This window comes from Scophthalmus maximus, chromosome 19, assembly GCF_022379125.1.
Source record: "Scophthalmus maximus strain ysfricsl-2021 chromosome 19, ASM2237912v1, whole genome shotgun sequence".
In the NCBI taxonomy this organism is placed as follows: domain Eukaryota; kingdom Metazoa; phylum Chordata; class Actinopteri; order Pleuronectiformes; family Scophthalmidae; genus Scophthalmus; species Scophthalmus maximus.
In genome coordinates, this window is record NC_061533.1 from 14761924 (window position 1) to 14788936 (window position 27013).

The following is a 27013-nucleotide window of genomic DNA, read 5'->3' on the forward strand; positions in this document are numbered from 1 at the left end:
TAGGCCACTGTGTTTGCAAATAAATTTAGTTCCACAATGTTCTCCCATAATGAAGATAAAAATTCAAAACACCCTAAAGAATTGAAAACAAATGACTGTCCTTATATTTTCTGACTGCAAGTATGTACCCACTCAGTATCTGTGCCAGTCTGTGCAACAGGATGTCACGGCCACATGAGATAAATTAAAATGAAATACTCAGCATAGCTCAAATCAACAGACAGACATTCTGTCACAAAGCGCAAGCTACTGTATATTCACACTGTCTTCAGCAGTGTGTCAAAGTGGTAATTAGAAAATCACACTAGAGCATGTGCATATTTCATTCAGTCACAAGCAGTCTAAAACAAAGTATGAATATGACATAAACTGCCAGTCTGGAAAGAATGAATGGTGTCAATCCGGGAGACTGACATATTTTATGCACACCGACCAGAAGGGAATCCTTGGATTGTAGCAGGATAAAGAGCAACAGAAAGAAAGCTATGTTTTACGGCACTTGTGGATTAAAAAAAAGGAAGGGAAATGAATCCTGCAGCCTAATCATTTTTACAGCTCCTGTTTTCTTTTCATTGTATACAGACGATAAATATTAGTGCCTTTATAATTGGACTAGGGTGGAGAACAAGCAAGTGTTCCAGGCTGTCTCGAATTCTGGTTTGGACTAAGATCTGTGCTACGTGGCCGAAAGTATTAGGGGCCAGGCATAAGGGAAAAAAATTAGAAGAGGAAGATTTTTTTCCCCATTTTGCATTTGAAGTGTAAAGAGAAATGACGGGAATAAAGTCAAACTAAATCCAAGAATTTATTTTTGTCATATTGCATATCGTGAATGGAGTTGAAATGTCAAGAATAAACATGACATTTTCTAAATTGAAGTCAAAGAATATATCAAACTATTTATGTTTTAATGCATATGACTGCCTCCGTAAAAATGACTTGTAGATGAATTGGTGAAAAAATTGTTCTACATAATCAGTTTTAGTGACAAGGATATTCTCTTTAAGCACATAGCAGTAATCTGTGTTGGGTCTTCAAAGAGATTGTGTCTGTTCAGAGTGAGAAACAAATTTGGGAAGATATGGAACATTAGCAGTTTACATACAATTTGATGGACCAGAGGAGTTGACTTTATTCTTGATGTTTCAACTTAATTCTCGAAATGAAAAAAAAAAAGTCTAATAAAAATTTGCCTTATCCTCAACATTTCCATGTTATTCTGGAAATGCAGAAGGAAAACAAAACACAATATTCCTCTCATTTTTTTGGTCATGCCCGCCTGGCCCTAATATTCTTCCGTACATTTCTGTTGCATTTTTTTTGTTGCACTTGTTCATACTCTCTGAACCTCTGTAAATGCTATATGTTACAAGACAAAAGAAGTGCATTTTAAAATCCTAAATAATCTACCCATCCAATGAACTGCTAACAAGGAGATTTAATGTTGACCATAATAACTGCACCTTCTGTGATAATGAAATAGAAACCACTGATCATCTGTTTTTCCAATGCCTGTACTCATCAACATTTTGGGAGGATTTGCAGGACTGGTTGTCGACCAAGATTCTTCTGTCCACTCCTCTCACAAGAGAGAACATTGTCTGTGGAGTCAACATAACGGACATTGGGACTGACTCGATATTGAACAATCTGATTCTACAAGCAAAACATTCTTTAGCCACAAATCCAAATGGACGAAAAATGAAACCACTTTTCTCTCTTTTCAAAAGGGACCTTGTTGAAAATGACCTGAGTTCCTTAAAGCTCATGAAAAGGAAAAGGAGCTTATGATTCTTTGAAAAATATTTGAAGACTGACCTCCAATGCCGCTCAGGGAATTTACCTCTTCATTATTATTTATGTTATTATTATTATATTATTTTATCCTTATTTATTAAGCATATTATTTATTTCACGTCATTATTTATTTTGCTTTGTAGGGGTTAATACTAAGATCTTAATGCCAAATATTCTGTATATGATCTTTGTTCAATGAAAAATAAAATAAATAAATAAATAAATAAAAGTCCCGGTTTCTCAGAGTAATGGATTGAAGATGTCATGGATCGAACCGGCGCTCTGTGTTCACTTGGCCATGTCTGCTCGGCGACTGGAGACGGGAGAGGGAGAGGGAGGGGAGACAGAGCAGCGCAGCAGCGGGCGAGCCAGCAGCCCGGTAGCCCAGAAAAAAAAAGAGGCGAACTTCGCTTGAAAATCTTACTTTAGTTGAAGACATGGTGGTTCGCACAGAGGAATATGCCGCTGCGGGGATCTAGGCGGTAGGCCGGGTCGTCTGCGGACTCCGCTGCGGAGGACTGGGAACAACAACAACAACAACAACAACAACACTGGGGGAGAGAGAGAAAAGGAGACGGCGATTACACACAACAGTGACAATAAAACAACACTCCCCGACAAGTGGTGTGTCTGGTGCGGAGGGGTGACGTCCGGACAGGGAAAACAGGGAACTGCTGGTGAATTCATATTTTTATTTGAAAAAAACAAAACAAAACCAAAAACAGTTTGAATGTCAAGTTTTGCAGATCGCGTTTTTTTCCCGGTGGGAACTTTAAAACTCAGGGAGAAACAATGAAGACGTAGCGAGCGAGAAGTCATCAAGTGTCTCGACGCTGCTAGCCGTCCCGCTAGCGTCGTTAGCGCGTCGGCTATCTAGTCGCAGCGAGAGCGAATGCGAGGCGAAGCTAACGGCCGCTAGCGCAGCTAAGTGAGCTAAGCTAGCTCAGTCGGCTAACGTTAGCCGACTAGCGAAACGCGTTTTTTTTTGTTTTTTTGGGGGGGGGGAGAAACTTTTTGTTGCCGTTTCCCCCGGAGCCCAAAACACTGACGGACTACTGCGAGAGCAGAGGGGAAGGGGCAGGTTCCCTCCTGGACTGTTTTCCCCCCTCTACGCATTGTCCCAACATGATGGCTGCGGAGGTCAGCAGCGAGGATGCGGGCTCGGTCACGACGGGGACAGGGGTGGCGGTCGGAGGAGGAGGAGGAGGCCCGGAGACGGCCCCTTTCCCCTTCTACCCCAAGTCGAGCAGTCGAGTGCGAGTCGCCGACCTGGGAGCGGGACCCGCGCCAGCGCTCCGCCAACATTCAAACGCGTCGCCGGACTCACTTCCGGACATGAGCGTTATCTACCCGCTGCCCAGCGGGGACCTGATCGGACCGGCGCCGGCCGCAGCAGGGAGTGGCGGGGCAGGGGGCGGACAGCCGGTGTTCCAGGGGGCGAGCTCGGGGACCGGGGGCGGCGTGTGCTGCTCCCCCACCTCGGAGGGTCCGGCCAGTCGGATCTCACCCACGTCGACTGGTCCGGAGGGGCCCACTGGTTTCCCCCCGCTGCCACCGCCTCCTCCCCCGCCTCCGGGCTGCGGGGGGCTCGGCGGCACCCTGGATGAGAGCGACATGCAGGATGGACCGGAGTACGAGGAGGAGGAGGTGGTGTTCCCCCTCTCTGCACCTCCCACGAACCAGTAAGTGCACTGCCAATGAAACGCGTCTTGTGCACATGACACCTAGAATTCCCCGGGTTCAAGCATCCCCTACTTTCTCATGGGCTCCCTTCCTTCCTGCAGTCACACATTTGAAGTGTAACAGTAACTTGTGCTACTCAGATGTCAGGAGTACCGATCTCAGTTTACAGCCCACAATCATTGCTTCACATGCTGTGAACTTGTATAACCTAACGACTTCACGGTTTGCTGTGAAATAATCCCCCGTTTAACAATACTATATGCATCTTGTCCACATGTGTAAAGGTATACTTCCTGCGAGAACCACAATTGAGTAAAGAGTAGGTAAAAAGAGAGAAGAGAAGTGATGCTATAAGAAGTGATGCTGATTAAAGCCCCTGTTCTTCATTGGCTGTCTCACAAAAATACAATCAACAAGTGTACTGAATGAACTGTAGTGCATCTTAACCATCAAGGAACGCTATGTGAAAAAATAAACACAAAAACCTTATTGGTGAATCAACCAAATAATCCTCGTTTAACAATAAGTATGTATACCTTGTCGACATTTGTAAAGGTATACTTCCTGCAAGAACCACAATTGCGTCCGGTTATCCGCCAGAGCATAGAGTACGTAAACATGAGAAGTGATGCCAAAAGAAAAAATGATGCTGATTAAAGCCCCTTTTTCTTCATTGGCTGTGACACATTATAGAAAAAAAAAAATCATCAATTCACCTTATTGGAATCAACCATCAATAAGATAATAATAACACCTTCCAACAGCATTGCCTCTCCTGCCCACTGATTCCGTTGTCACAATTAAACTAAAGACTGAATTGTAATTTTGCTTGAATTTGGATTACATCAATTAGAGAAGGCCTGAGACATAGGACACTCAAAACATAGCTTAAGGCTGCGTCGACACTAATACATTATAGTTTTACTACTTGTAATTTTTGCTCCATTTGTGCTTGGCATCCACACCACTCTGGAGTTTTCGTGCCCTTAAAAATAAGACTTTTGAAATTGCTTCTTGGCCCAGTTTTAGGCAACATCCATATTTCCACGTTTTCAATGCATGTCACGTGACCATTTCCGTACACTGGGCATCTGCGTGCTGGTGTTAACAGTAAAGCAGATTATCTACTCCGCAGTTGGTAGCGCGGTTACAGAAAACACTAATGTCGAAAAAAAACGGCAATGGTGAAAAGTAAGAGCAGGGAGTTCTTTTCTTGTAACACAGAAAATGTTTACAATGTTTTGCCTTCACCGCTGGTAGTTGAGTCTTGACCGATAGGAGGAAACGGATATGCGCCATCGTTTCCAAACGTTTCTGTTTTTTCCCCGTCCATACTGCAATGCCCTCTGGAGTTCTCAAACTAATAGAGGGTCAGCAACATTTCCAAACGTGTTAGTTTGGGTGGCAGGCGCAAACGTTGCACCAGCGATGCGTTTTTAAACTAAAATGTAGTCGTTTCGATGTAGCTTCAGTTTGAAAACTCCAGGGTTAAATTATAATCTGGAGGGGCAGAAACTGAGACTTTTGGAAAGCGCCGTCAACCCTTAATTTCTGTAACAGTTCCACCATTTCTCGCTCCAAGCAAAGAACTTTTCACTATTGCCGTTTTCCGTTTGTATCATTTTCTTCTACTGAAAAAACAACAACTGCAGAGTAGACCATGTACTTCCTGTTTACACAGGCATGCTCACGACCAGTGTTTGGGAATGGTCACGTGATAGGCCTTTTCAGGCATGGTTGTTTGGATGGAGATTTTTTTTTTGTGGACATGGCCTAACCCAGTCTTGCTCCACCAAAAAACTGGAACATACATACAAATACCTATATCATGTAGGAATATTGAATGGGCTGAAATGGAAGTATTTCTGGTTTCCTACAAGAATATGAGCATATCCATCTGGATAGGGAGAGAACTAAGCCGTCTTTCCAATTTAGACAAATCGACTGATTCTTTTCATTAGTGAACCATTCAGCAGGTCAGAAATGGTGAAAGGAACCGGGTCAGTCGATTAGCGCTGCAACTAATCGATTAATCTATCGATTATTTTCTCGATTAATCGATTAGTTGTTTGGTTAAATTGTGAAAAATGACGATCTTGTTTCCTAAACCCTAGCATGATCCTTGTTTTCTCCACATACCAAAGATATTTAGTTTACTGTCGTAGAGGAGGAGAGAAACCACAAAATATTCACATTTAAGAAGCTGAAATCAGAGAATTTTTACTGAAATCGATTAATCGATTATCAAAATAGTTGGCGATTAACTGTCGCAGCTCAACAGTCGATATGGTTTGATCAAGCATTGCAGTTGTTGACAAATGCTTACTGAGGTCACAACATCTTTACCACGTCTATCCTGTTTGGTTAAACTGTCTTTGTCAAGCCTGTATCATGGGCTTGAATCATAGTTGCTCATGATTGTGTGGATTACATCTTGAGTGAAGGTGCTGGGAAATCACTGTGAATATGCCTGATATTTAGAAGATGTATAATAACTGCCATTTGTTAATACTGTATATTCTTAATTAATAATTAATAAATAATTTTTTTGTTTATTTAGTTTTAAGTTAATTGATCAGCAATCACCACTTTACATTTGTAATCTAGATTAAGGTTTATCAGTTTTTCTTCCATAGCTGACTGACTGGTACAGTGTCACTCTGCAGCCCCATACAACACCTGTTCCTTTGTCACTGCAATAGTACTGTTACTATTTTCAGTCAAGGATTGTGCCACATCAGGCAAATTGAAGAAAATAAATCTGCTTTCATGCACATTTTTTATACTTACAGCCAATTTACAGTCCTCTGACTTAATGGGGCATGATGTGTTAGAAATCTGTTTTGTTTGGGATCATGGTTAAACAAGCCCAAATGAGCATATTTACCCTTTTTAATAAACCATTTTTGATTGATGCAGGGCAAATGCATCCTACCCATTGTATTCTCTAATTGTATCTCTAATTGTAGGTGTTTATATGAATTTATCAGGTATGTACACAAGCACACCAAACCTGTGTGCGTGCGTGCGCGTGTGTGTGTGTGTGAGAGAGAGTGAGTGAGTGCTGGTGTTGTAATAACCCAAATACAGCCCTCCCATTTGTTACAGTCTCATTAGAGAACTGCTGAGCTTTGTCATTTCTGGCCCTCATACTGTGAAATATGGAAGTGACTATGCCTGGAGTGTAGATTCAGCTCTTATTTTAGGAACCACCCTTTATCTCTCTGTCAGATTACATGGGAAGTGGAACGCCGGCTTTTCTCCAGTCTTGTCCGTACCGGTTAGCCTGGCGTTGCCAGACTAAACGCATTTGAGTATTAGTCTTCAACCTCTCTGTTCATTTTCATTTTCCAAGAGGCTTTACCAACAGATGCAGAGCAAAGGGCCTCTGGACGCAATTGAGCGTTGTGAAAATGTCAACAGCGAGGAGATGTCTGTGATGATGGTTCCAAAATGTCTGTGAACTAGTGTTGCCGTTTTTGTGCGAGAAATATGAAAATATCGGGTACTTTTAGTCAAATGCTCGTTCCCGTCTTCCCGTCCCCCCCATTGTCAGATAAGATTATCAGCAAGTTTTTTGCAGGGGGACCACTTCTCAAAGGAGAGTATCCAGCCCGTATCCTGACAGAGCAAATTTAAGTGTGTTAAAGGATACTGTCACTTTTTTATTGTATACTAAATATGCATAATGAAATATTATTTTACTATTATCATAGAAATAAAGACACTATTGAGGTCAAATGCTACATGTATATGTGTGTGCTCCTCCTACACCAGTGGTGCTCCCCAATAGAAGGTGCCTAATCTAATATACAAGGATTGAGGCAAAATGAATCACAGTCATGGACGTAGCCGAAGTTTTGGCCTGCAGGTGATATTGTGAACCTAATGACCAAATGCTATGGCATAAAATCGACTCCTCCCGTGTCACGCTATGTGGCACTTATGTGAACACCAGTTTACAGTATGAGTAATACAAGACATGTATATGTTTGTTCTTTGACCTTTTTTCCCCGATGCCTTTTAATAGCATTTGCCATTGGCAAATCTACTATTTGCAGCATTGGTTGTAACCTTCACAGCTGACTTAACCACACTCGTCTTGAGTGATTCTGCATATCACCCCGCCCCCTCAGCTGTGTAACTAGCTGTGTATGTCTTCTGTAATTGGGCCCCAAGACTGATCTTGTATTCCTTTGAGTTATGTTAGTAGCCTGTAAAGTGCATATTGGAAGAGTGATGGTGGAAAACACTATTGAGAGCAGTCACATTGTGGATTGCACAATAATTGTGAACGCTAAACATGGCAAATTTGCAGCAGAGCGCAGTAGTGTGAAAACTGTCTTCGAGAGTGTGAGAGACACAAACAGCAGTCGCATTAATTCACGCCTCTGTACACCCTGGTGCCTTTCATACACAATGCTGAGATGCGATAAGAATTTCGCACTGATGATAGCTTAATGAAGAGGCAAGGGCAAAGATATCAGCTGGCCCCCACAGTGTGCATTATGGCTGTCTTTAGAAGCCTCCGGTCCCAGTGCCCAAGCTTAACCAAACAGCTCGTTGGGAAATGAGTCGTTGATTTTGGGTTTCCACAAAGATTAGTGAGGATTTCAAGTCATAAAGAGTTTCCCTGAGGAGGTGGTCGTAGGGGGAAAGAGAAAAAAAGGGGGAAGGAAAGCTTGGATTTGAAGATCAGTGGCTGATTTAGCAGTTGGCTTTGGAAACATCGCTGTAGCTGCAGTGTCAACTGAGGGCCCACACTACCTAATTGCCCTTTGTGTTGGGTGGCAGAGACAATGGATTTCTAAAAACATCGCGAAGATGGTGTCACATAAGTTAATTACCATGAAGGACGTTCCATCTTGCCAAAATGTTACAGCTCTTTCATAACAAAGCAGGGTTTTGATTAGTTGGATTGGATTAGTCATTACACAGTTTAAGGACTGGTGAGCCCAGCAATTAGTGTTAAGCCTATAATTTCTTGTTATCATTTTAAAATAATGAATATTCGTTGCTGAAAAGTTATATACACTTTTATCTCATAATAAACTGTGTTTGCACTTTGGGAAGGGGGTGGGGGGTGATTTGCTCTTTGAGCAATCATGCGCTATCATGTGCACCCAATGCACAGCGAGGCAGGTCTGCTGCGTGCTGGGATCTGTATGCTTCATCTACCGATGTCATGCCAAATTCTGCCTGCCTGCAGAGGATGGTAAATCTCAATGGATGATTTTGTTGGCCCACTGACGCAGTTAAGGAGAGAGAGAGAGAGGGAGCAACAGTGGGACAAAGAGTGCTGTACACAGTTCCCCAATGACGCAACTGTACAAGACACCAAATTGGAGATCTTTTATGTTATTATGAGAGGGACAAATTTGTTTAATTTCATAGCATCTTCAACCACACAGACACAAGGTCCTGGACAAACACTCTGTAAGTGTTTACTTTATAGATATGCACATTATGTAGCAGAATTTTTAAATGATGGTAATGAAACATACACCTTTTGCCAATTTTCAAATACCCTTCTAATGTTCGTTTACTAGACCCATAGAATGAAATACGAATCCCACTTTTATTAGTGCAAGTTCTGTGTTGTCCATTGATAAGGGAAAGCCTATGGTTTCCATGCATTTTCAGTGTGTTACGCAACGTCCTGTCATGCCCTTCCAATACCCACACTGCCCTTTTCTCTCCTACATCCTGTTTTCCAGACTTCTGAGCCACTCACTTTGGCATTAACAGAATCCTCAGAAGCATTTCTGTTGTGTTTGACAAATGACTTGAATGACTTTTCACATTAGTTAGGTGTGCTGAATGATTTGACTTTGCACAGGAAGTGTTACAGTGCCAGCTTAGGCTGAAAGTATTGTAGCACCACAGACAGAACCACCTACATGCTGAGTGTAATAAAGGTGTTTCTTTTAACAGGGATGTTACTGCATTGTCACTTATACAAAAGAACTAGTTTTGAATTCCATTTATTGAGGCACACTGTTGATATATGTATCTGTTACTCCACATTCACTTAGACAAAAAATCAGGGCGAACAATCTTTACGTCACTGCATTTTGATTTTTTAATAAAAACTCTCTAAGGTCACGTGGTTCTGTGGCTTTTTTTTCCTCACTAATGCACGTCTGTGTTTCTAAGTGTTCATGGGTAGCACACGGATGTCGCTGTGTGCGCAGAGATGCCACTCCCCTCCCTACCCTCGCTGTCCCACTGCTTCAAAAACCAATAGGCAGCATACTCATGATGAGTAGCTTTATGAGAGAGAGAGAGAGAGAGAGAGAGAGAGAGAGCGAGAGAGAGAGACAGCACACAGAGTAAGAAAAGAAGAAAGTCAGAGGAGGAGGATGTGGGAGCAGAGACTACAGTCTGAAAGATCAACTTGTGTTTTGCTTTAGGAGAGGATAACAGAACCAGACTTGGTCATTCAGTTTTCCTCAAAATTAGTGAGCACAACTTGATGCATGTGGCGTAAAAGTCTGCATCTCCGCGTCCTCCCGTTCATCTCGCTTCAATGGATATCGCTTGTTGATCCTAGTGACGGGAGATGACTGTACCAGGGTGGCAGCAGGGTCACATCATCATGCCTTTCTTGGATTTAGAGCCGACTTTGCTCTACTTTCCACGTTGGAGCTCACGGTTTTTGTTTGGCCAGCAGCTGTGTCAGTGGAGTGGGTGCTCCTTGTGAGACCACGGGACACAGCAGAGGGAGATGCAGCAGAGGGCGAACTCGGCGTAAGTGGGGCATCAAATCCCCCTGCAACTTGTACACCGCTCTCTTATAATGGGCCAGCAGTAACTACTTACAATTCCAGCTTATCAACTGTTTTAGGAGTCCAATTTTAGTGTAAAAATGTTGTTCTGATGCTATTATTGTTGTTATATAGATTAATATATTGTTGATAGATGGATATATTGTCTGACCACATACTTCACTGATTTGACAGTAGAATCAGGGAAGGTCATGTTACACGTGTAAACTTCATGGCACATGAGATGTCAAGACACCTAATGGCTTTATTTAAGAATGTCAGCTAGTGTTGTCAAAACATGTACTCGATAATCCGTTATAGAATGTTGGCAACTAGACTTTGACGCAATGCTTGTCTATGGAAATGCAATATTTCATTACTTTTTGATACTGATGCGGGCTGACGGTACATCTGTGGAGATGTACGAGTACAGCATCATCCGTCAAGACGGAGGAAGATGAAGAAGAGAGACGTGAGCTAGAGAGCGGGATAGAGAGAGCGAGCGAGCGAGCTCACAAAGGAGCTTAATGAGAGAAAGACAGACCTACTGAGAGACGAGGTCCAACTCGCTCAAACTCAAGTCACTGCAAGCTGTTTGTCAGATTTTTCTAGGATGTGGTAACATTAAAGCACAAAGTACAAAACAGTAGAATCTTTACTCTCCCGAAATCGTCTATAAAAAGTCATAGTAGTCTCAGCACATTACAGTGTTTTGCTGTATGGATGATGTGCAACTGTTTCAGCAAGCGTACAGGTAAATGTAAATGTTTTAAAAGTGCAGCCCAACACAGTCTGGGATTCATTACCTTTTACAAAGCGGCTATTCTTAAATAATTCACTCGTCAGCACAGTTATTTTCTTGCCACAGCTGTAATGTAAGAGCTGTCTTAGCCACTTTGGGATGATTAATATCATTTTTAATATCTTTTATTTTCCCTACAAGATACAGAAATTGCCTAATTCCTCCTGTCAGAAGTGTTCAACATACTTGTGCGGGTGTGACCGTCTTCGTGTGCTGTCTAAAATGCCCTCATCATGAATTGAGTGCACATTAATGACTCAAGTGTTGCAAGAACGTCGTGTTTTTTTAGCCTTGGGGGTTAAAAAAGTATGTCCGTTTAGAACTGCTGTGCTATATATTTTAGCCTAGTTGTGTTCCAATTGATTTAAAAAAAAGAATACATGCAGATAAAACATGAATTATGGATATATATTGTACATAATCGTATTTTAATTGTTAAGTATTTTACTTGATAACTTGTTGGAAGGGTACCACTGTCTTTCTCATCGTGTGCTAGCTTGTTCGCTCACGGGGAGAGCAGGACAGATTGTATTTTCCTTCTGTCTCAAGATGACGTGACTAAATGAGGGACCAGTGTGAAAGTGTGGTTCAGGATGTGGACATTGGAAATGGTGCAGGATGACACTTTGGGTGACTCCTCCTGCTCTTGCACCTCTTTTGCTTTAACTGTAGTGACACTAACAGGTAGTTGTGACACGGTCAGTGCAGTAAGAATAGTAATTTGCTTCCACCCTACACTGTGATCACGGATTGTTCATTTACGGTTTGTGTATAAGTTTGCCTGGTGTAGTTGATTGCGAGGGAACTGTAGGCAGACAGAGAAATGCCTTATCCTGAGTGAGTTGAGTGTCGGTAGAGGAGAGAACCAAGACGTCACTGTGCTGCTCGCTGTTCATGTACGGACATGATGGGACATTCCTCAAGCTGATAGTAGAACTGAATCCTGTCACCGCTGTCATGGTTTACGCTCACAGTCTGTTTATTATAGCCCTTTTCTGGTTTCAAGGCTGGTTTCAAAGTCACAGGAAACCTCAATCGAAATTGCTTCCAACCTCAAATCTATAGAAAGTTTAGGTTTAAATCAAATCAGCAAGGTTGCAATGGTAAAGCAAAATCATACTGTACGGCTGTGAAGTAATTCAAATACCACATCCATAAACTGTATATTAAAAAAAAAATATATATATATATATATATCTCCCTTTCTCTCTCCCTCTCTCCCTTTTTTCGCACACACACACAATAATTGTTTGGTTGTGATCCATGGATCTAATGACTAACAATTAAAATTTTCAGCCTTGGTCGTTCTTTTACACACAACCGTAACATCATCATCTTGTAGTTTAACTGCTATGTGATACTGTTGGCCCAAATTAACACATACTGGATGTAATCAAAAACTCATGAATTCACATTTTTTTAAATTACTGAGTGAACCTTTGCATATTTGATAGTGATCTAAGGACTTGGGTGTGTCAGCCAAATATAGAACACATCCCTCTATAAATTGGTGACGGTAATTCTGACGTGAGTTTTGGAGATAATAAAGAGAGTGGACAGAGAGCAGAGGCAGTTGTCACGAAAAACATGTCCCTGTCAATCATGACCCATGCTGTGTTGGGCCTTGCCTGTTTTCCACTTGCAGGCCCGGCATCGACTGCTCAGTCTGTTTGGTTGTTTCGAATAGCTTAGAGCCATGGAAACAGTAACCAGCCCGAGGTGTTTTTCATGTTGTATTGTGGTTTGTTTGACCAAATTTAGTTTTCGTTGATGTTGTGGTTTGGGTGATTTGGTTCTAAGACCTGTTTGACCTGGTTCAGGATTAGTTGCAGAGAAGCGTTCGTATCCCGAACGTCTCTTTAATGTCATTATTTGCAGAGTGTAATTAGGGCCGTCAGTCTTTCCACAAATCAAGTTCAAACTAATTTGAAATGTCAAATGAATTTGAGATGAGGTAGGATGGTGTGCCCATCTAGGCTGTCATCTATCATTCCTCATGTTTCGATGACTGTCCTCTAGTATGCCTTCCCCCAGCTTCCTCAGCCCGCTCTCCAACTGCTCTCCATCAATCCCCCTTTTCAGTTCTCTTATCACCCAAATCCTCCCAAAGGCCCCCTCGCAGACACTTAACTCCCCCTCTCTGCTTCAGCAAGCCCTCTCCAGCTTTCTCTGTGATAACGGACTTGATCATGTTTTCTTTACAAATATGAAGACTAAACCAGATGGGAGCCCTTTTAGTGAAAAGAGCTACAGCAGGACCTAATTCATCTTTTCACTGCTGGATGTTTTTCCAGCCACTGCGCTCCATTCTGAGAAGCACCGTCGGCCTAAATTTGGGGGAAAAACAAGTTCATTTTTTTTTTTACCCCAGCTGGCAAGGCCCTGTTCAGCCTCACCTGCTGAAATTTTAACCAGTGTTGGTCCTCAGGCTTCTGTTTAATTCAGGACGAAGCAAGACTTTAATGGTGTACAGGAAACTCAAAAATAAAAGCTTCCGAATTAAAGCTTTTACTCACTTTCCTCTATCCATTTGTTTTAGAAGCCATGACCTACTCAGTCTGTCTAGAATGTACTCCCATTAAAGTAGGTAGTAAAGTTTTATAAAGCTTCATGTCTAATATTAATGCTGTATCAGTCTATCAATGATTAACATACACTACACTTAACTCCAGAACTGATCTGAAAATGAAAAAAAAAGCATTACATACTCAACGTCAAAGTTGAAGTTTGCTTGAAAAGTTTGAAGGTCCAACCCATGACATCCTGTACACTAATGAAGGAGCTTGTTTGAAGTATATTGAGTCTCTGTTTTGATTCAAGATTTGCAGTTCTGAAACATTATCATTTGGGATTGCAGTCTCCTTTTTTAAAACTCAAGAGAAGTCAATGCTCTGTATCATTACAGAGATGTTTGATAAGAGAGATATTAAAAGTGTTACGTCATTTTCAAAGTATTATGTGTAATCTCAATTTTGGAGTCATTAGCATATATTTTATGTTTCCAGTATCTGTAAGTCTGTCATTACAATAAATCACATTAGGTTTAACTCAGGAGGTTGCTAGTTGTATATGTACATATATTTCAATAAATAGTGTTAATTCAAGCACTAGATTAATTCAATCAATCAGTCAAGCAGTTGACGTTATGGTTCATTTATTTCTCAACAAAATTCTTTACTTCCCTTTTTAATAGGCTTATAACTGTACTAAAACAGTTGCTTTCTATTTTATCTTAATATGAATGCACTTGTCATCAAACAATCATACCATGGCTATACATATTCTGTGGCTCAAGGCACCAATCACCTTTTCCCCTCCTCCTAATTGTTTTTCGTCTTTGTCTGTCTGTCCCAGGTGGTACCATGGCAAGCTAGACCGAACCATTGCTGAGGAGCGGCTGCGCCAGGCCCGGAACCCCGGCAGCTACCTCATCAGGGAGAGTGACCGCCGGCCCGGTTCCTTTGTCCTGTCTTTCCTCAGCATGACCAATGTGGTCAACCACTTCAGGTATGACAAGAATACTGTACATGCAACGAGCTGAAATAAGTTAATCTAATTGATAGGCCCATTTTGAAGCTGCATCAAGAGCCTGGTTACATTTGTTTGATTGAAGAATGTTTTTAATCAGGTGGTCCCATCAAAAAAAGTTACATGTTACATTCTCAGAGGTGCAGCCTGACCATAGACTGTATATAGATATGGACGTAGACTTCGGGTCCGGAAAGTGAAGCCAATGCAGTGCACTGAAAACTGTATTTTCTCAGATGAAAAGCATTGGTCGACTCCACTGGTTGCCAAAAGTAGTAGTTTTTTATAGAAGTCTATGAGAAAAGGACTTCTCACCACTTCTCATTTGATTCATAACGTAAGTAAACATTTTCCTGAGGAGTTTCTGATCTCAATCTCAAGTTTCAAGATTACTCCGATACAGCATGGTGTTCATTTTGTGAATTATGGTCCTATTTTGAGTAAAATGGACAATAAAGCCTCAGTTTACATTGGGGCTTGGATTCTGGGCGACAGCTACTACTGTCCAATCGGTGCCGTGTCCTTGAGTGCTCAGTCAGGCCCAACCCCTGCTCCTCCAAATATGGTTACTTGTGGTGTCAAAAACCAAGATGGCGCCGGCCAACTTGCCAAACTCAATGTTTCAAACCACCAGCTCACAAACCAGTGGGTGACGTCACAGTGGGCTGCCACTCGATCCTGACTTGGCCTTCACACTGCTGACAAATTTGTTGTGAATTGTTTTAGTTTTGTCCACTGATGTCGTGATTTACTTGGAAGCCAAAATAGAATGGTCCTTAAGGACACATTTATGTCCACCGTATAAATTATAGAAGCTACATAGACTTGGCTAACCTGTTTAGCACAGTATTAGTAACAGCCTACATATGAGATAGAGTCAGAATAGTTTGATGTGACATGATCTGTTTAATGGCCGTTCTCTGTCGAGTCTTGATAGTAGGTGAAAAAGAACATATCAAGTCATCTCACAATCAGCAGGCAGAATGTCACGCTCAATTACACCATAAAGATGGGGGAGCTACAGTGGTTATTCATTACCTGTTAACCAAAAGGAAAGGAAGTCACAAACATGACACGGACTAATATTGAAGAATGTTTTCAAGTCTGAAACCTGGTTCTCCTGTGGCCTGCCGTGCCATTGCAAAATACTTCAACCTTTGCATGTCACAGTAATTCTAACGGATCATACATTTGTGAACAGTGTTTTTTTATAATGCATATTAACTGACACGCTTGTTTTCTGAAACCCACGACTGCCGTCTTTCGTTTTCATGCAATGTGCGTAACCGGACCTGAGGTAAAAGAAAGAGGGCAGTGCACTTGTCTCGCAGCAAAACCATAGGGTAATTTGTAACATTACTTTCAATAAACAAGAAAGATTAGGCATTACAATCTGTCCTCCCCCTCAATGGATCCATTATACTCAGTACGCTAACCCTGCAGCTCAAACACACACACACACACACACACACACACACACACACACACACACACACACACACACAAGGTGAAGATATGCTCTTTCATAACAAAATAAAACAATGTGGCATTTTGTACTTCAAGAAAGTGAAAACATTTTTGAGACTAACTAGTATTTTGCATTTATAGGTTTCACCTTAGTTTCAGCAATTTTTGATGCACCTTTAAATGTCATTCATGTGACATTTGAAATATAGCAGCTAACAGCCAGCTCCGATCGGCAGAGTGAACCATGGTGTGGACACGCACTACAAACAGGGCTACAAACTGGATGGCACGGCAATGCTTACAATGTTAGCCATGCTAAGTAGCTAGCCGCCAGACTGAAGCGTTGCAAGACAGGGGCACCAATCTGTGAATAAAAACGCAACAGTTTAAATTTAGTAGAATGCACAGCATCATCGAGCTGTATTGTTTTGTTGGCTCTCCTGTACACATGGTAAATTTATTCAGCTGTGCTTCTGTGTGTGTTTAGGAGCCACTGGGTTTCGCAGCATCCACAGACTCTATAGGGAACACCTTGCTGCAAACAAAGGGAGGAGAGAGTTGTGGCCCACAAAGCATTTGTTTTGGCACAAGATGCTGGTGCTAGTGCGACATCCAGTAGCAATGCACACTGTATATTATAACCTTTAAGTAAACTGGAGTCCATGCGTTTTATTGTATGTCCTTCTACTAACCTACTGCTCATGTTTGACCCGTTAGTCCTAATTTTACTCCGTAGAAAGCAAAAGGTTTGTGCACAGGGTAAACACAGGCGTTTTTTCCAGGAGCGCTTTTTTCTAATTTAATAACAATGACATCATCTCCTTCAGTCTCATTGGTTTAGTGTGTGCCTGTGATGACATTGATGCTGAGAGGGGGGTGGGGGTTGTAAGTGAATTATGAACATTAAGTCAATCGCATGACACCTACACTTCTAAAGGCCTATGTCCTTAGATTGTGCTTGCAGCAAGGAAGTAATAGTATTGTGTGTTTTGTTATAAACCCATGTAATTATTCGGTGTAATAATTTTTTATCTTCTATCCAAGTCCAAATTGCAAACATCATGTTGATGATGGTGTGATTCAACAGGGCAGCGTCCTCTTTTAGAGAAATTTTGACTATTTTCTCAAAGATTGCGGTACAGATTTTGAAATTCACCTCGCTTTTTTCTATCACATTCATACACTGCCTGAAGAGCTGCCAGAGGCAATTTAGGGTCAAGTGTATTGCCCAAGGACACATCGGCATGTGGACTGGCCGAACGACTCTACCTCCTGAGGCCCAGCCGCCCAATTGCCAATTGTGGCCTTCAGTGCGCAGTGGTTAACCAATATATTAAAAATAACTGTGCTCTCTTTAATCATTGCTGTGTTTTCTCTCAACAGGATAATCGCCATGTGTGGGGACTATTACATTGGTGGGCGGCGGTTCTCTTCTCTATCAGACCTGATTGGTTACTACAGCTACGTGTCTTGCCTTCTAAAAGGAGAGAAATTGCTTTCTCCAGTGGCGCCCCCAGAGGTGAGACTGACTCCATGGCTGGGAGCAAACCGTAGATTTGTTATACTACATTTTTTGGATCAATTCCAGCATATTTCAAATTCTGCACTAAACTCCTTCAATTTTACATTATTCTCAACTCTGTCCAGTACTTTAGTGAAATGTCTTTACTTAAAATGTACTTTCCCCCCCTCCTCTTAGTTGTTTCTCAAATTAAATATTGTGACATACAAAATGAATATGAAACTAAATATAAATTAAATTATGAGGCTTTCCCTGTAGCTTTAGGGTATTAGATTTTATCTGAAATTGTGTGAAATTAAATATTCTCTTTCAGTATTCAGACTTTATATCGTCTAAGAACCTTTTAGTTTAGTTTTTTTCTGTTGATGTCAATGTTTTTTCTTTGTATAAATTAAAAAATTCATAAAAAATATGATTGCAAAGAACCAGATATCTTGCGCAACTGAATTCAAGAAAAATTGAATATGCCCAAAGCAGGCAAAAAGTGTGACAATCAAAACTGTACGTGTGCAAAATTAAAACTAATATATCGCCCAATAAAAGTTTTTTTAGATAAAATGTGTGGGGGTTGAAAGATGGGTTGGAAAATATATCTTTTTCAGTTTTTGAGTTGGATCTTGAAAGGTCAAGGCTAAGAAAGAGATTTTAATTCCTTGCTCGCATGTTTCCACAGCCTGTAGAGGACAGGAGGAGAGTCAGGGCCATACTTCCATACACCAAAGTGCCAGATACTGATGAGATCAGGTGAGTATCTGTGTGAAGAGAGACTTTTCTTTTCTGATACAGGAAGCATGACCTTTTTATATGTAACCAGTCGTTTTCAAAAAGTCTTCACGTAAACATGATCCATAATCTTTAATACAGAGATGAGCACTTATGATGTCATTGCCTTAAAAATGTAGTATATGTAGTATTGCTCTGAAAGCACTAGCTCTAGTTTCCCTTTGATTTCTTTTTTTAGCATGTCACAGGCCTGTTCTTCCCTTCACAGCAGCCTGGAAAGTACATCATCTGACTTGCTAATGAAAAACAGTCTTGTCCCTGTTATTAAGCGGCAGTGGGCACACTTTACTGATGATCCCAGCTATCCCTGATTTCCTGAATCTGATAAACATCTGTCTGAAGTCAACCTCAGGTCCAAAGTTGGCCAGCGGGGCCACAGGCTTAACTGAGTAGATAGACATGCAATATTTACCTCAAACGTAATGATTCAATGAGGACACCTGCTGGCAGAGCGTTGCTATTACAATCGCTACAAAATAAAAGAGACACGACAATTTCTTAAGCTGGAAAATGTGTTGATGTAGTTATAGGTCTGCTGATCACCAGATATCCTTCACAGCATAAAGATTACAATGCCTTGATTGAGCAACAGCTTATAACAACCACTGTATCATAGGTTTACACTGCTTTGCAAATGTTTTCGTTATCAACCTTTTTGGACAATGTGTACGACGTCACTGTGTTTTTTCTTCTAATGTCCACTTTGACTCGATGTATCTTCAGCTTCTTAAAAGGGGACATGTTCATCGTTCACAATGAACTGGACGACGGCTGGATGTGGGTGACCAACGTTCGCACAGAGGAGCAGGGCCTCATTGTGGAGGATCTGGTGGAAGAGGTGGTGAGTAGAGCACTGGGTGGGAAGATGTGTACCAAACCGATTAAGAGGAAAAGAAAAACTTTACTGGATAAATGACATTGATGTAGCATCTGCAAACTGCAGTGTGGATAAAAATAACCCAATATGAGCTGACAGCAATATATCAAACTAAAAGTGGAATCAATAAGTGTTGTGATACAATGCATGAATTTACAGTATAACAGTCTGTAGATGACAGAAAAACGTCAGTCACTGGTCCATTAGTGTTTTCGTCCTGACAGATTTCTGTTTCTGGTACAGGGGCGGGAGGAGGATCCACACGAGGGAAAAGTGTAAGTTCTACAGACATCAAACTCATTTTTTTTGGTGTCCAATTCAAAAAAATTGGTGCCTTAATTTTGCTGGATACCCCGGATAGAGATTTTTCTTGAATGTCCACAACAGAGATGCAATTTATCAAAGTTGTCAGTGGTGACAGATGCTGTTGTTGTCGCAGGCACAGCTGAACATCTGCATTTTGTCGGATCGAGCTAATTCTGTTGTCTGACGCTCTTCCTCTGTTGCTCTTGTTGGATCTTCTACAGCTGGTATCACGGAAAGATCACCAAACAAGAGGCCTACAACCTGCTCATGACAGGTACCATCCCTCTTTGCCTTTCTTCAGGGCGAAGTTATTAATCACTTGCGGCATTATCATTCTAACATCAATGTCCATTCATCATCACATTCTGCTAAGCGTGCGTTAAAACATTTCTCTTTGCTCCCCTCTTGTGTCATAGTCGGCCAGGTGTGCAGTTTTCTTGTGCGGCCGTCGGACAACACACCCGGGGACTACTCTCTCTTTTTTCGCACCAATGAAAACATCCAAAGGTTTAAGATCTCCCCCACGCCCAACAATCAGTACATGATGGGGGGGAGGTACTACAACAGGTACGTGCCCATGTGTCTGCCTTCAGCTTTTCATAGAACAGAAAAATGTATAGGGAAAATTGACATGCTTAATTGTAGAAGTTGTAGGCAGCATGTCTTCTGTTTTTTGACTCGCAGTTACTGACGTGCTGCATCTCGTTTGCTCTCTCTCTCTCATGTGGCAGTGTTGATGACATCATCGAGCATTACAAGAAGGAACAGATTGTTGAGGGCTACAACTTGAAAGAACCCGTTTCAGTGCAGGTGAGTACAGTTGTATAGTGGCATTAATGAGCCCATGTAATTCTTTATCTTTGGCTAAACGGGACATTTGACAATTTAAGGGTTTTGATGAGACGGGCTTGCTCACGTGGCACATACCCTAACTTGCATGTATTCAGATATTGTTGTCAGCACTTTACAGTTTGGACAAAGAAGAAATGCTGTAGCAAATTATTCTGAACTGTAAATGTATATTTTAAAGACCATATATATAGCATCAGACATTTTCCTGTGTTTTCTTCAAAATGAAGTTAGTTAGCCAGTTTGAATGTAATTGATTTAGCGATTCTAGGTATATGATGGCTTATTTCTTTTTTTTAACTGTAGCACCAGGAACAAGTTCTTACTGACACTGTGGACGGGAGAGAAATTTATAACACTATCAGACGGAAAACAAAAGACGCTTTCTACAAAAACATTGTCAAGAAAGGCTACCTCCTGTTCAACAAAGGTACGTGCAACATCTGCCTCGAAAGACAATTTTCATGTAAACTTTCAGCAGCCCCCTGTTACATGATGAATAACATTATCTCAGTCTTGACTCATGGTCAGGTCAGTCTACCATCACATTAAACTTTGGTCCATCTCGCCTTCAGGTAAAGGTAAACGGTGGAAGAATCTTTACTTCATCCTGGAAGGTAACGACGCCCAGCTCATCTACTTTGAGAGCGAGAAGAGAGCCACCAAACCAAAAGGACTGATCGACCTAAGTGTGTGCTCAGTATATGGTGTGCATGACAGTCTGTTTGGCAGGTGAGATGTCAAAATATATTTTCTTGGTCTCATTTAAGAAAGTCGTCAGAAAGAGCTGTCACTCAGCTCTGACTGCTCAGACACCACATGGAAGAAAATAATGAGGTATCATACGGTACAAAGGAATTTAAAATATCCTCTTCTGTTTCACTTTTTCAGGCCAAACTGTTTCCAGATTGTCGTCCAGCATTTCAGTGAGGAACAGTACATATTCTACTTTGCTGGAGAGGTTCCAGAGCAGGCACAGGTAATCGCAGAGTCAACACAAAAAAAGTACAAGTGAATATTCTGTCTCCGAAATGAGTCCCAAAGCTGTGAACTACTCCTCTGATAGAAAGAAGATATATTTCTTGCTGTAACTGGTTCTTGGTCAGATAAAGAGGATCTGGATAGTTGGGTACAGAGGGTTTTAGTACCTATGTGTTTTATTTCCTTCTTCATTTTATTCTTCTTAAAGAAATAAGTAGGCAACAAACAGTGAACAGTTTACAGTGTTGCGCGTTCGTACAGAGATAGAGCCCATGTCTTACAAATGCTTGGACAATTTTCTCCAACAGGATTGGATGAAATGCCTTCAAACTTTCTGCAGTAACCTAAGGAAAACCACTCAGCCCACCTCCAACAAGAGGCTCCGACAGGTAAATAAACCAGCAGTCAGTGTGTGTTAATGTCGATGAAGTAATGTGGCATCACGGCCAAAGTCGAATTTGCTCTGCCACACTTTCATGATGAACTGAAACAATATTACTCATCACACAATAACAAACGATCTCCGGTGCAATTGCTTCATTGGAGAGAGGGAGAGAGCGATATCTCTTACAATGGACCAGTCTGTCATAATAGAGACTCAGTCTCAATCTCCGCATCAGTGGGCCGAAGGACCATTGAAAAAAAAAAATCCATTAAGTTTTTACTGTCCTCAGCATGACACAGGTAGCTCTTGCTGTAGCTGTGCGGCTTCCGACGATGGGCATGCAGTCCTCAACAGGCCGAACTCAGCATGCACGCCTCTATGTGCCTGTCGTTCGAGGTGCCCATGAGCCACGCATGTCAATCTTGTTACAGTATAATTACATAGTTCCCACACTTAAATGTATGTTTAGAAGCCTTCTTACCTGACCATCCCACGTCTTGCAGGTAGTTACATAGTTTTTGTTTGACTTTTTAAGGCTATTTTTACTCCGCAGTGTCCATATGTTGATTATTAGATTAATTATTCACAATTAGCTTGTCAGGTAAAAACAGCCCTAAGTCTGTAAGGCCTTAATATTCATCTTATTTTGAAGGTATTAGATGAGGTTTGAGCATCTTCAGACACACAGAGAATTAACTATTAAGTTAGAAACATTGTTGAAATGGCATTTTCAGCCCTGTCTGCTAATTTCTTCTCTGTAAGGCACTTAGACTTAAAAGTGCTATACAAATTAAGGTTATTATTGCATATTTTGAGCGCTAATTCTTACATTTTCTGCCAGGTGAGCAGCCTAGTGCTGTACGTGGAGGAGGCCCACAAGCTGCCGGTGAAGTATTTCACCAACCCTTACTGTAACATCTACCTGAACAGCGTCCAGGTGGCCAAGACGCATCCCAGGGAGGGGCAGAACCCCGTCTTCACGGAGGAGTTCATCTTCGAGTGAGTCTCTCACATACACGCTCGCATATTTCCCTTTCATGGATTCTCCCACTGTTCGTCCCTGAGGATTTTCTCGTCTTCACATTCCCGGCTACATGTTCCTCCTTAGAATTATCAATATTTGTTTGTGCTTGTTTACAGAGGTTCAAAGTATATCCATTTGTTGTTTCAGTGACCTATCGAGTGAAATCAACAGATTTGAAATCAGCCTGAGCAACAAAACAAAAAAAAGCAAAGAAAGTGACATCTGTAAGTACTTCTACTCATTTTAAAGGGGTAATAGTAATAGCAATGTTAACTCTAGTTTTTCTTCCATTTCTATCTCCTGTTTTCCTCTACTGAAGTTAGCATGCTAACAAGCTGACCCTTGTGCGCCTGGACCGTCTTGTCTTTGTAGCGGACAGTCTGAAGCAGTAGTGTTAGTGTTGCGTAGTTATGAGCCTGTGTCTTGTAAATGCAACGATGGCTTGAAAGTTACAAATCGTACAATTTAAAGCAATTATAATATCTTTAAGTCTCTGCATTCTTTTTTGGTTTCATTTGAAATCTCTTCATCTCTTGCTCCCTCTCTTTACGTCTTCCTCCACACTTCGATCTCTCTCCCTCTCAGTGTTCATGCGTTGCCAGTTGAACCGCCTGCAAAAGGGCCAGATGATTGACGAGTGGTTCCCTCTCAGCTCCCATGTGCCTCTGAAGGGCATCGAGCCGGGCTCGTTGCGCGTCCGTGCCCGCTACTCCATGGAGAAGATCATGCCCGAAGAGGAGTACAGCGAATTCAAAGAGGTCCGATCCGCCGAAAAGTGCTCTAGATCGCAAAATATCCATTGACTGTTGATGATGATGACATTGTTTTGTGTCCTTTGCAGATGATCTTGCAGAAAGAGTTTCATGTCATCTACGCTCTGGCCCATGTGTGTGGTCAGGACCGCACCTTACTGGCAAGCCTCCTCCTGCGGATCTTCAGACATGAGAAGGCTGAAGCCCCCCTACTCAGGACACTCAATGACAGAGAGATTAATGTGGAAGGTAAAAAAAAAAAAAACTCACACAAAAGGACAAGTGTTATAACTACCATTCTTACTGCATATCATCACCTCATTCTGTAGGGTTTTTTAAATGCTCAGTTAATAATTTGATTAGTTCATTAAGTCGTCACAGCTCAGATATATGTAAACCATGTGCTCGTATATATTTGCTTAATCTCCTCCGCTTGTGCCCTGTTACCAGATGAGGCCACGACCTTGTTCAGAGCGACCACACTGGCCAGCACTCTGATGGAGCAATACATGAAGGCCACAGCCACACCCTTCGTCCACCACGCTCTCAAAGACACCATCCTCAAGATCATGGAGAGCAAACAGTCCTGTGAGGTAAAGACCCACAAAGGCTTTCCCTCTCTTCCACTCGCTGTATAATGAGTCCGTTTACCACCCTGTTCTTATCTGTGGTGAAAACATGGCATTTAAATCAATATCACTGCAGCAGCTCCGCAAGGCAAAAAAAAAATCGACATGGCTGAGGTCTCAAGGCTGTGGAGCCCCGCCACAACAAATACTTCAAAACATGACGTTTTGACTCCCACTGAGTTGAATATCTCATAGTGTCTAACTTATTGTGGTTAACAGTTAATTGTTTGTTTTTCGTTACTTGTCACTTTAACTTAAAGAGGACGAATCTTTGTTAATCTTTGTGGATTTACCAATGGTTGATCTTTTTTCACTGTTGTGCACTGAGCGTTCAGCCCTATTTTTACTGTAGAAAAATGAATCAGTTTGAAGTGATCCGTCTTCATCGGTTTATCTCTGCCTCTGTCTGACTCTCCATGCGTCCTTGTGTTATTTGAAGTTGAACCCTTCCAAACTGGAAAAGAATGAGGACGTGAACCTGAACCTGGCTCATCTCCTCAACATCCTGTCTGAGCTGGTGGAGAAGATCTTCATGGCTGCTGAGATCCTACCACCGTAAGCATTTACACACACACACACACCTGTGATCGTTTGATTTAGTCCAAGAGACCCAAACAACCCTTCTCTTTCTCTCTATCGTGACCCATCCAGGACACTGAGGTTCATCTACGGCTGTCTGCAGAAGTCTGTGCAGCAGAAATGGCCGACCAACACCACGATGCGAACGAGAGTTGTAAGGTAAAGTAACTCCTTTGGACAATGTGGAACACACTTGCTTTTCTTTTGAGAGTTGAAAAGCAGTCCGTTTGTCTTTGTCCTCAGCATGTGATACATCTAACTTTCATTTATCCATTGTTTTTCCAGTGGCTTTGTCTTTCTAAGACTGATCTGTCCGGCCATCCTCAACCCCAGAATGTTCAACATCATTGCTGGTGAGCGTCCATTTGAACAGCACACACACATAAAATCTTCCCGTTTGTCATGTGAACGTGTAACAGTGTCTGCGATCTCTTCCTGCAGACCCTCCATCTTCAACAGCAGGCAGGACCCTCACGTTGGTGGCCAAGTCTGTCCAAAACCTCGCCAACCTGGTTGAATTTGGTGCTAAGGTTTGAATTGCCTCCATTACTCTGCAGTATTCAGTAGGATCGTTTTGTTTTTTATAGTGGACATGTAACATTTTTGGTATTTCACGGCTTTGTCTTTGTGTTCTCAAACAGGAACCCTACATGGAGGGCGTGAACCCTTTCATCAAAAACAACAAACATAGAATGATAATGTTTCTGGATGAGTTAGGGGTGAGTCACATCAGTTTTTCTTTTTGATTTAATCCCTGTTTCTGGAGCTGAAAACGTGTTAACAATAAAGTAACCATTTTGTAAACTGTTTCATTTACTTTGTAGGAAAAATACCAAACACACATTATTTAATTTTGGGGATTTTATGCTTACGTCATTAGAGAGTAGGTTCAATATTGTGAGTTTTAAGACTGTTGGTGAAGCAAGTGATTCATATCTTATATTGGCCTCTGGGACTCAAATGTGGACATTTTTTTACTATAACCTTCCATTTTGTTGACAACATTATTAATCAAGAAATATAGTTAACTAATTTGTTGTAATAATAAGACCCTGACTGCTGTCTGTTTCACAAGTAATAAAAATGATTTGTTTGTGTTACTAGAATGTCCCTGACCTCCCTGAAGCCACAGAGCACTTTAGGACAGACCTGTCCCGGGACCTGGCAGCGCTGCATGAGGTCTGTGCCACACACTCAGATGAGCTTCGGACGCTGAGCAACGAGAGGGGAGCACAGCAGGTCGGTGACCCACCATATCACAGTTGGAGCACATACACACACAGTTCAATTCATACCATCCCGTTTCGCACGCTTAATTTGTTTCGTTATTTTCTTTTTTGCAGCACGTGTTGAAAAAGCTGCTGGCCATCACCGAGCTCCTCCAGCAGAAGCAGGCTCAGTATGCCAACAGCAACAGGTAGTACTGCGATCCCCCTCCTCTCATCCTCCCATCCTTCCGTCAAGTCTCCTCCACCGGAGTGCAGCACAGAGGAGACCGAGCATGCTCTACCCTCATCACCATGGCAACCCTTCCACCACCCTCCATCATGTCCTCCTCCGATAGTCCCGCCCATCCCCACCACCACCACCTTGTCCCCTTCACCACAAGAGAGCTATGCAACAACAGCGGCTGAGTACAACAACTGATGCAGTAGTTAAAACAAACAAACAAAAACAAACCTGCGCCAGTGACTGACGGCTATATGCACAGAAAAAAAATACATTTCCTTCCTAAAACTGTTCATGATTCTGACTTGGGTACATTTCATTCCCTTCGTGAGGTTTCTTCGTACCCTCTATGTTTTGATAGCACAGGTTGCCAAAGTGTACCCCCCTCTCGCTAGTTGTTTCGCCCCCACCCTCCTTTTTATACTGTAATTAGTGACTGATTTATTTTAAGGTTGTGACAATATGCGCTAAGTGCTGAAACTAGCATTTCTGTCTGTTTTGTTTTTTTCTTTGTTTTCTTTCTTTGGTTTCTAGATTGGAACAAAGTCTTTCAGAAAAGTATGGTTATTTTATATTAAGAATAAATTCTCTTGCTGGAATCATGAGTATATAAGAGAGATAAACAGATTCTTTTTTTTCCCCTTCCGATTGTGTCAGCTTTTTTTTTGTTTTGATTATTTGGTTAAGTCTTCTTTTGAAACTTCTGAATGCCAGACGAGACACATAATCAGAGAAACCAAGTAAAATGAAAGTGTTTACAGCAGTAATTTTTTTTGGAATAGTACAGACTGTATCAGACATGCATGCACTTATTAAACAGTTTTTGTAAAGTA

At 41.7% G+C, this 27013-nt stretch overlaps 1 protein-coding gene across 1 annotated transcript; it reads left to right on the forward strand.

Annotated features, from left to right (window-relative positions):
• Window positions 1-2129: 2129 nt before the first annotated feature.
• Window positions 2130-27013, forward strand: rasa1a (RAS p21 protein activator (GTPase activating protein) 1a). Its single transcript, XM_035639885.2, has 25 exons — window positions 2130-3479; window positions 14404-14556; window positions 17428-17563; window positions 18240-18310; window positions 19073-19190; window positions 19470-19501; window positions 19754-19806; window positions 19949-20099; window positions 20264-20342; window positions 20688-20811; window positions 20957-21113; window positions 21273-21360; window positions 21671-21751; window positions 22589-22746; window positions 22919-22995; window positions 23357-23529; window positions 23613-23772; window positions 23974-24116; window positions 24592-24707; window positions 24804-24890; window positions 25017-25084; window positions 25173-25261; window positions 25373-25450; window positions 25836-25970; window positions 26075-27013. The coding sequence occupies exons 1-25, from the start codon at window positions 2923-2925 to the stop codon at window positions 26150-26152; spliced, it is 3162 nt and encodes a 1053-aa protein (XP_035495778.1). The 5' UTR covers window positions 2130-2922; the 3' UTR covers window positions 26153-27013.

Excerpts from the sequence above, each read along its gene's own strand:
- rasa1a (XM_035639885.2), top strand. The coding sequence starts at position 2,923 with ATGATGGCTGCGGAGGTCAGCAGCGAGGATGCGGGCTCGGTCACGACG. Across the intron at positions 20,100-20,263 it reads GGGGGGAGGTACTACAACAG|TGTTGATGACATCATCGAGC; the intron begins GTACGTGCCCAT and ends CTCATGTGGCAG. Across the intron at positions 25,971-26,074 it reads ACGAGAGGGGAGCACAGCAG|CACGTGTTGAAAAAGCTGCT; the intron begins GTCGGTGACCCA and ends TCTTTTTTGCAG.